The sequence below is a fragment of the Haliotis asinina genome, chromosome 15 (genome assembly GCF_037392515.1).
Source record: "Haliotis asinina isolate JCU_RB_2024 chromosome 15, JCU_Hal_asi_v2, whole genome shotgun sequence".
In the NCBI taxonomy this organism is placed as follows: Eukaryota; Metazoa; Mollusca; class Gastropoda; order Lepetellida; family Haliotidae; genus Haliotis; species Haliotis asinina.
Genome location: NC_090294.1, coordinates 48398423 through 48408267, shown reverse-complemented (window position 1 = coordinate 48408267; position 9845 = coordinate 48398423). Strand labels below are relative to the sequence as shown.

At 39.0% G+C, this 9845-nt stretch overlaps 1 protein-coding gene across 1 annotated transcript; it reads left to right on the top strand.

The window, feature by feature from the left end:
• Nucleotides 1-7566: 7566 nt before the first annotated feature.
• LOC137265913 (uncharacterized) lies at nucleotides 7567-8891 on the top strand. Its single transcript, XM_067801389.1, has one exon. It carries the CDS (start codon nucleotides 7648-7650, stop codon nucleotides 8851-8853), a length of 1206 nt encoding a protein of 401 aa, XP_067657490.1. The 5' UTR covers nucleotides 7567-7647; the 3' UTR covers nucleotides 8854-8891.
• Nucleotides 8892-9845: the final 954 nt, after the last annotated feature.

Sequence of the window (9845 nt, the reverse complement as noted above, 5' to 3'; positions counted from 1 at the left end):
TTCTCTTGTTCCACCTCTTGGGCACAGAATTAAACCATTTATATCTGCTGCTGGTATTGAGCTGGAAAGTATATCGCCTTCACGTCTTCTTTCTTCTCCTCCTTGGCAATTGGTTAGGCCACAAGTTGACCTAACATTAACTGCATTTAAGAAATGAGAAACAAATGACTTACAATACAAACAAGAATATCATCAATTAAAACATAAATATAGCAATTACAAACCCTTATTTACAGACGGATCCAAGGACGGTGGTGCTGTGGCTTGTGCCACTGTCATTGGATCCAGAACAATATCTTCTAGATTACCAGATAATAGTTCTATTTTTACAGCAGAAGCTAACGCCATATTAACAGCTCTTAAATATATTCAAAGACACCCTAAACGTAAACAATATATAATCTATTCCGATTCTCTTTCTTGCCTTCAGGCTATTAAAAATATTTCTTGCAAACATCCACTTTTAATAGAAATTATTGAATTGCATAATGATATTGCAACTGGCCAATACGACATCGTCTTCTGTTGGTTACCCAGCCATGTAGGGATCTCTGGTAACACATTGGCTGACCTTGCTGCTAAGGCAGCACTCAACAAATCTGTGACAGCATTGCCTATTCCTTACAATGATTACAAAGCGAGCATTAGTTCTTATATCCGTGATTTGATGCAGAAGACGTGGGACACCCAAGTGGGTATAAATAAATTACATGAGATAAAACCTTACATTGGTTATACCCACTTGGGTTGTCAGTCCAGATTTGAAGAGGTTATTTTACGACGATGTCGTATTGGTCACACTAGATATACTCATTCATACCTGTTAAAAGGTGAGGATCCTTCATTTTGTATCCTTGTGATGAGAGGGTCACAGCCAAGCATATCCTGACAATGTCAAAACCGTTAAGGAACTTTTTACAAACGTCAGTTCTCATTTAATTATTGGTTTTTTAAAAGAAATTGATTTTTTGGTTGAGTTTTCCATGGTGTGTTCAGTAGATAGATGTATTTTAATTATTCTAGATTAGATTAGTAACTTGAATTGTTAATGGCTGTACCCGCAAAGGGGGTTGAAGTACCGTAAAATTATTGTCCTCCTGAGAGGGTACATAAGTCCATAAACATTACAGTAAATTTAGACTTTCCACTGTTTTTAGTCGTAGCATATGTGTATTTTTAATTTTTGGCTAGATGTGTCTAAATTGCTGACAGCTGAGGGGACGATGTAAATCCAACTAGGGTCGATGCAGGTAGGAAAGGCACTGTAAGTCCCCATGGTCCCTAGTATGGTGATCTACCATCAGTTGTTGGCAGTCTGTATTTTATATTGTATTGTCCGAATAGTGATATAAGTTTTAACTTTCAACGCTAGTTTTAATCCCATTTGTGATATTCTAGTTGTTTTACTGTCCGTCGTTGACAGGTTTTTACTGTACATATATTTCATTTCAGTATTAAATGTTCTCGTCACAATATGGCTGAGATATTGCCGATGTGACGTTAAATATTAACTCACTCACTCACTCAAAAATATAAAAATCAACATGAAAAGAAAGCTATAAATTTCAATTCTGATAATGGAGAAGATTATAATGAACTATTCTCTATTCACGAGCTCCATACTGCTCTTGAGCAGGCTCATGCTACTGCTACAGGAGCTGATGATATACATTATCAACTCCTGAAGCACTTACCAGAATCCTGTTTAGAAACCCTTTTAAATATTTTTGATGACATTTGGACATCAGGAAAATTTCCATCATCATGGCGAGAAGCTATAGTAGTCCCAATACCTAAACCCGGACGTGATCATACCGATCCTTCAAATTACCGACGAATTTCTCTCACAAGCTGCGTTTGGAAAACCATGGAACGCATGATAAATAATCGACTTGTATGGTACTTGGAAACCAATAACCTCATAACCGATATCCAGTGTGGTTTCCGTAAAAACAGAAGTACCGTTGATCACCTGGTGCGTTTAGAGTCATTTGTGAAGAACGCTCTAATCAATAAACAACATGCAGTGTCTATGTTTTTTGATCTGGAAAAGGCGTACGACACCACATGGAAACATGGTATCTTAAGAGATTTACATGATTTCGGTTTACGGGGACGTTTGCCTCATTTTATATCTAACTTTTTAACCGACAGACACTTTCAAGTCCGAGTGGGTTCTACCCTGTCTGATCATTACAACCAAGATCAGGGTGTCCGACAAGGCAGTATTTTATCTGTGACATTATTTAGTATTAAATTAAACAGCCTTTCAAGGGTTTTAAGTCATTCAGTTGATGGATCACTTTTCGTGGATGATTTTAATGTTTCTTGTCGTGGTAAAAATATGCATACAATAGAGAGGCAAGTACAATTATGTCTCAATAAAATCCATAAATGGTGTCTTGAAAACGGTTTTAAATTTTCTAAATCCAAAACAAATTGTATACATTTCTGTAGGAAATATAAACCACACAAAGAACCCAGAAATGGCACTCCCATCAAGGTTGTAAAGGAGGCCAAATTCTTGGGACTTATTTTTGACTCTCATCTGACTTTCTTACCACATATTAAATACCTGAAGCATAAATGCCTGAAGGCGCTTGACTTGTTGAAAGTCGTGTCTGGTTCAAAGTGGGGAGGAGATCAAGCTACCCTGCTACATCTGTATCAATCACTCATCAGATCCAAACTTGATTATGGCTCCATCGTATATGGTGGAGCCTGCAAAAGCAATCTAAAACTATTGGATTCTGTCCACCACCAAGGTCTGAGACTTTGTCTTGGGTCTTTCAGAAGTTCTCCTGTTGACAGTCTCTATGTTGAAGCCGATGAGCCATCTCTTTCCCATCGGCGTGTAAAATTAGCTTTACAATATGTTACAAAACTCTACGCTAACGAATCAAATCCTGCATATAAAGGTGTTTTTACTCCTCTCTATGCAGATTTGTACACCAAGAAACTTTCTCTTGTTCCACCTCTTGGCATAAGAGTCAAACCTTTCCTTTCTGCTGCAGGCATTCGACTAGATAATATAGCCCCTTTCCGCCTGCTTTCTTCTCCTCCTTGGCAATTTGTTAGGCCACAAGTTGACCTGACACTGACAGCATTAAAAAACCCAGAAACTAATGAATGACAATATAAACAAGAATTTAATCAGCTAAAATGTAAATATAATACATACAAATCCTTATTTACAGATGGATCCAAGGATGGTGGCACCGTAGCTTGTGCCACTGTCATTGAATCCAGAACAATATCTTCTCGCTTACCAGATAATAGCTCTATTTTTACTGCAGAAGCAAACGCAATACTGACGGCTCTTAAGTACATTGATAGACACCCCAAATGTAAACGATACATAATCTTTTCTGACTCTGTTTCGTGCCTTCAGGCTATTAAGAATCTGTCTTGCAAGCATCCACTTTTATTAGACATTATTGAATTGTATAATGCTCTTGCTACTGGCCAATGTGACATCGTCCTCTGTTGGTTACCCAGCCATGTTGGAATCTCTAGATCTGGTAAGGCGATGGCTGATCTTGCTGCTACGGCAGCGCTGAAGAAATCTGTAACACCACTTTTAATTCCATACTCTGACTATAAAGCTGTTATTAGATCTTATATCCGTCATCTTATGCAAAAGAGGTGGGATACTCAAGTAGGTATCAATAAATTACACCAAATCAAGCCAAGTATCGGTTATACTTACTTGGGTTGCCTGTCCAGATTCGAAGAGGTCATTTTGCGACGATGTCGCATTGATCATACAAGATACACCCATGAGTATTTGTTAAAAGGCGAAGATCCTCCGTTTTGTATCCCTTGTGATGAGAGAATCACAGTCAAGCATGTCTTGCTTGACTGCATTGATTTTTCTATCACAAGGGATACATATTTCAGTGCCACAACAATTAAGAATCTTTTTAATAAAGTAAATTATCATCTACTAATTGGTTTCTTAAAAGAAATAGAATTGTTGGATAAATTTTGAACAATATGTTTTGTAAATAGATAAATGTTATTTTATTACTGGTAGTGTAAATTGGCAAACTGAGATCGTTAGTGGCTGTGCCTTCAAAGGGGGTTAAAGTATTGTAAAATTATTGTCCCCCTGAGAAGGTACGTAAGTTCCAGAACTTTCAAAGTAAAATTTTCACGTACCAAGGTTTTAAACGTAGTATATTTGTTATTTTAAATTTTGGCTAACTTGTCTCACAGTTGCCGGCAGCTGAGGAGATGATGTAAAGCCAGCTAGGATCAATGCAGGTAGCAAAGGTAATGTAAGTCCCCATGGTCCCTAGTATGGTGATCTACCCTTGGTTGTTGGTGACCTATAGCCCGTGTTTTATATTGTATTGTCTTCCCTGATTACAGTATTTTAGTTTTCCATGCTAGTTTTATGTTCATATCTGTGATAGTCTAGTATTTTACTGTCCTTCGATTGCAGGTTTTTATGTTCTAAATTTATTTATTCTAATCTTGATATAAATTAAAATTCTTCTCGTCACGATATGGCTGCAATATTGCCGATGTGACGCTAAATATTGACTCACTCACTCACTTGTTTAAAACTTTTGATAAACTCTTGACCTTGATGCTAGAAAGAGTGACAGACAAAATGCTGCCTTGTGGAACACCCTGATCCTGATTGTAATGATCAGACAGGGTAGAACCCACGCGGACTTGAAATTGTCTGTTGGTTAAAAATTTGGGTATGAATTAAGGCAAACGACCTCGCAAATCGAAATCATGTAACTCTCTTAAAATGCCATATTTCCAGGTTGTGTCATATGCTTTCTCAAGATCAAAAAAGATAGACACAGCATGTTGTTTATTTATTGAAGGCCATTCCACACAACGCTAGTCCTGTATTCTAGCAGCACGAAGTCGCCTTGTCAGAAAGAATCGGCTCTTGCTGAAATCGCCATCCTATACAAAATAATTACATCGCTGTTTGTGTAGAGCTTCAAAACTGAATAGAAATATCTCTTAGAATCTAACACATTAGCACCCCCTAACAAAACCGAAGCCATAAGTAAATAAAATAGGTCTAACAAGATACACCCACGTTCTTCGCCCTACTTTATCTCAATCATACAACATAAGGTAGCTCTATTTTTGGTGCATATCTTTACTTTTCTGACGCATTGTAAAAAAGTTCGCAACGGTGAAAAGATAATTGTCATAAACTGACGCACTGTGAAATTTTGTAACGTTGAAAAGACTATTGTCGTGAGTTCAAAATGGTACGGTTAAATAACAAAAGGTGTAAGAAATCCCCTGTGAACTAGCAAAACAGAACAAAGACAACGAGGTCAAGGAGAAATTGGGCAAGCTTGAATGCCAAGCATTTTAAAAAGTCAAAAGCAACTCCTACAGTCATCAGATGTACATATACACGTCGACAGCAGAAAGCCTCTAATACTACAATGTGACGCATTGCCCTATCCTGTTGGTGTGGTGTTAGCGCACAGATTATAATTACCAAACGGTACAGAAAGACCTATCAGTTTTGCATCGAGAATTTCAAGTATCTGACCAAGTGTGGGTTAGGAATTTCACATCAGGGTCTAAGTGGATAAGTGGGCAGAGTGATAACGTAACAGGTCCATTGTCATACATCGTCCGATGGTAGAGTAGTTAGGAGGCATGTGGATCACGTTAGGGGTAGAGCACCACTTTCAGATCCTGTGTGTGATGTACATAAAATGAAAATAAGGCAACAATAACACAAGATAATCGTGTTATTGATGTGCCTAGTGTGGATCAGCCAGAGGCAGACATACGTCATGAAACCCCTAGAAGATATATCTGTGCTACCTGAGGTGGGGATCGAAGTGTCATCGCCTCTCACGCCGGTGCTGTGATGCTCATCCGGAGTGAGACAACCACCTGCATATTTTGGAGACTTTGTGTCAAGATGACATTTTTGTCAGTGTGACGTGGTGTAGGTGAAAGTGACATTGTCCGAATGCGAGTTTTGATGTAAAGAAGAGAACATAAAACATTTTATGTATGGACTTATATCTCAGAGGAGGCGGATGTTATGATTTTATAATATTGAAATGAAACGTTGTATGGAACATGATTTAATTGGCGAATCTGATAATAGTCATTGTCCCCAAACTGCAAGTGCAATCATGCACTCGGCACGATATCTTTAACCCCTCGGATGTCAAGGTGTTTTTGTGACTCTCGTTTTGATCAGATCTGAAAAGTAAACTTTGTGCATTAAACACTTTCACGTGGTACTGACTCTACCTACGGCTATACCATCACACAGAAGGGTATAATAATATATTTCCTTCTTGTTCGTGCAAAAACAGAATCCATATGAAACAAGACTGTGATAAGTATTGTCCAGTGTGAAATCTGAACCCGTCTTATAAAAACACGCACAGTGTGGTGTTTACTTTGTCAGCTCATCTAAATGTGAAATGATTAGGTTGTATGATATGAACCTGTCTTGAAAAGTGAACATTTGACCACTCTTTTACTTTGGCGTATGGCGCTGAGCGTTTTTGAAAAACACATTTGCATTTCAAACTATGAACCAAATAATGTCGTGAATGGAGAATTTGTAATGTGTAAAGAATGACACGATATGTGAGGTAACTTATTTTGAAAGCAAATGTCTATGTGTGCTTAATATATTATGAATTTTCAAAGTCTCTCCGGCATTCAGCGGGTTAACACGTCTCGTTGAATAGGTCGAGCTAATTGCAGCAAATGTGGTAACCTTACTTGCTGCACATTGTGCATGTGCAGTGCAGTGCAGTTGTGACGGCGAATTATGTTGGCTGCAGTGATAGAGACCACGGTTTTGCAAGTATGATTCTATGAATCTACGCTGATATATGTACCTGTTGAGTGACAAATAAGGAATTCTAAGCACTTCTGAATGACATCAAAACTATGTGCACGTAGATACATTCACATAATGGAAACACACCCTTTATTAGATGGACAACAAAATCTGGGCTTAACATTTCCCCGCATCTCGGAAACGTCTGAAAGCAATGTGTACATCTACTTTCAATAGATAGGTTGGCAGTTTTATGCCTAACTGGCAGTTATTCAGATGTTACCTTTTCGCTTGTGACGTGTGGCATAGATAGACAGTTAAGGCTCAACTGGGAAATATTCTGACACAATATTTGTTGTGTTTCAGTTGTACAGTTAAACGTTCAAGTGGTCAACAATACTTGAATAGTACTGTCGTATTTGCTGGTTTTAGTGTTGAAAACACGTGTATTGTGTTGTATTTCGAGATAAAACGTTACTGAATAAGGGCTATTTGAAAATCCGTTTATTCACTCTCAGGTAATTGATGATACCAGATTTCAGGAGGAAATGGGTGTATCCTGCCCCACACAAATGCATTAAAAGGACACTTGAAAGGTTCACCTGAGAAAACAGCATAGAGACATATGGTCTTGGATTGGATTGGGGAATGAGGGAAATATTCTAATCGTGCGGGGTGTGTCTCCTTTTGACATGACATATCTTTTCCTCAGTGAAAATGCACATGGCTACGTTTCTTAGTTCCTTCTTGTGACAGCAAAACAATGATCAGTTTAACATATTTCAGGATTGAGAAAACAAGCAGTTACAAAGGTAATCTGTCATAAGACGTCCACCTCAACGATGTCCATTCGTCTATTCACTTCAGCGATACGAACACACCTAAGGTTACACAAAATATCTGTATTTGCACCTGTACGATACTCCAGGGGATTCGCGCCATATGGTAAACCAGGAAGCGGAAATTACGGAAGAACACTTGGAAAACAAACAGTTGGCTTAATCGAACCATTACGAGACAGGATTTTGAACAGGGTCAAATCCATTCCATTTAATGCCAAAGATTCAGTGTTTAGCATAGGTGACTATGGGGCAGCTGATGGGTCTGCTTCCATGCCTTTCATTGGGCAGTTGGTGGCAAATCTGAAAGATCAGCATGGCCCAGACGCTCAGTTCCAGGTCATCTATGAAGACACTGAAGTGAATGATTTCAATTCACTTTTCAAACGTGTTTCGGGAATAATTCCTGATCCTCAAGTGTACCTTCCGGACATGGACAACGTCTATGTTCTTGCTTCTGGAACAGACTTCTATAAACAGTGTGTACCTTCAAATTCAATGCATTTTATTATGTGTATGATCTCTTTGCACTGGTTATCGGAGACTCCAGTGAAGTATAATAACTCACTTTACAAATACCCTGAAAGTAGTGCTGAGGAGAAGATTGCTTTAGATCAACGAGCTCAGATAGACCTGGATACCTTCTTACTTTTGAGAAGCAGAGAAATGAAACAAGGCGGACTTCTTTTTGTTTGTGCTCTCTGTGAGATTAAAGATGTCAACACTGAACGGGTTAATGTAGGCACGCTGATCACCTTACTTACTGGGATATGGAAGGAATATAGAGACTCCGGGGAAATCTCAACAGAGGAATTTTTTAATACACATTTTTCCTTTTGCTTTCGCAATATGGATCAGCTGAGAAAGCCATTTGATGACAAATTGTCAGCAGTTTCTAAATCAGGTCTCTGTCTTTTGTCAGCTGAAACTGTTATTATCCCTGACATAGCGTACACCGCTTGGAAGGATAAGAAAGACAAGGAAGGGATTGATGACCGGGAGGAGTTTGCCAGACTTTACATAGCCACCCATAGGACTTGGGGTAACAACACTTTCATGAATGGCCTCTCAGACAGTCGCTCACAAGAGGAAAAAGAGAAGATTGTTGATGGTTTCTATGACAGAGTTGAAAAACGAATGTCAAAGATCAACCCCGAAGAAATAAAGGATGATTTGCAATCCATATATCTCGTGATCACAAAGAAGTAGTTATTTCACATCTATATACACATAAAGTCTGATAATACACAGATAAACTCTTGCAAAGGAGCTGTACTTCTGTCGTTACCTTCGTCCAATATCCGAAGCCAAGCGTTGTACCTACCCCATTGAAGACCAGGACCTCTGGAACACACCGACACGGACAACACAGACGAAGATGTCAACCATGGGAGTGCCAGTAAATAAACGTGAAGAATTTTTGCAGTTCTATGCTTACCTGCTCTTGGCACATCTGCAATATGATTTAGAATAGTTTATAACAGTTGTTTCAACATGTTAAGAATCCAGTAAAATGACTGTTTGTGAAGTGATGCGCTTTATGTCAACATATTCTAACGTCAATACACGCGGCCCCCCTGGCACCCGTGGCGAGCCACCTCCTCGTGGTGGGTGCTGGGTAACGCCAAGAGCTCGCCGACACCCCCGTAGTGGACCCGGGGGGATATTTGGTCCACCAACCCGTTTGCCGTGGGTTGCGGCCCTGTGTCGGCGGAGGAAGGGATCCTGGTGGTTGAGGGCAATAGGAGCTTGCAACCGTGTTCCTGTTGCTCAATACACCACTTTGGCCCTGACTTTGCCTAGACGGGTGGTTGAATGGGCCCGGTTCAACCAATCGGCTGGTCATGCCAAGCCCTGAGCACTAAATTTCATTGCTCGATCATTGTTTGGCTTGGTATTAATTTCAACACAATATTTAAATATACATATATACATATGCTATGATACATGTGTTTTTTTGTTTTGTTTTTAAATTGAAAAAAAAACAACTTTTGCCTAGATGCCAGTGTCAGAAGGCGGTGGCTCATGGGCCAATCTGGTAGAATTATTAATTATTAATTATTAAAATGATTATTATTATTATTAATTGTCAGCTCGACAATGATAATGAACAGAGGTCATCGAACTCAACAGACAATTGGCCACGTTTCCTGGTTCTCAGTACTGTAGACAAGACACCACTTAAACTAAACCCTTTTGTA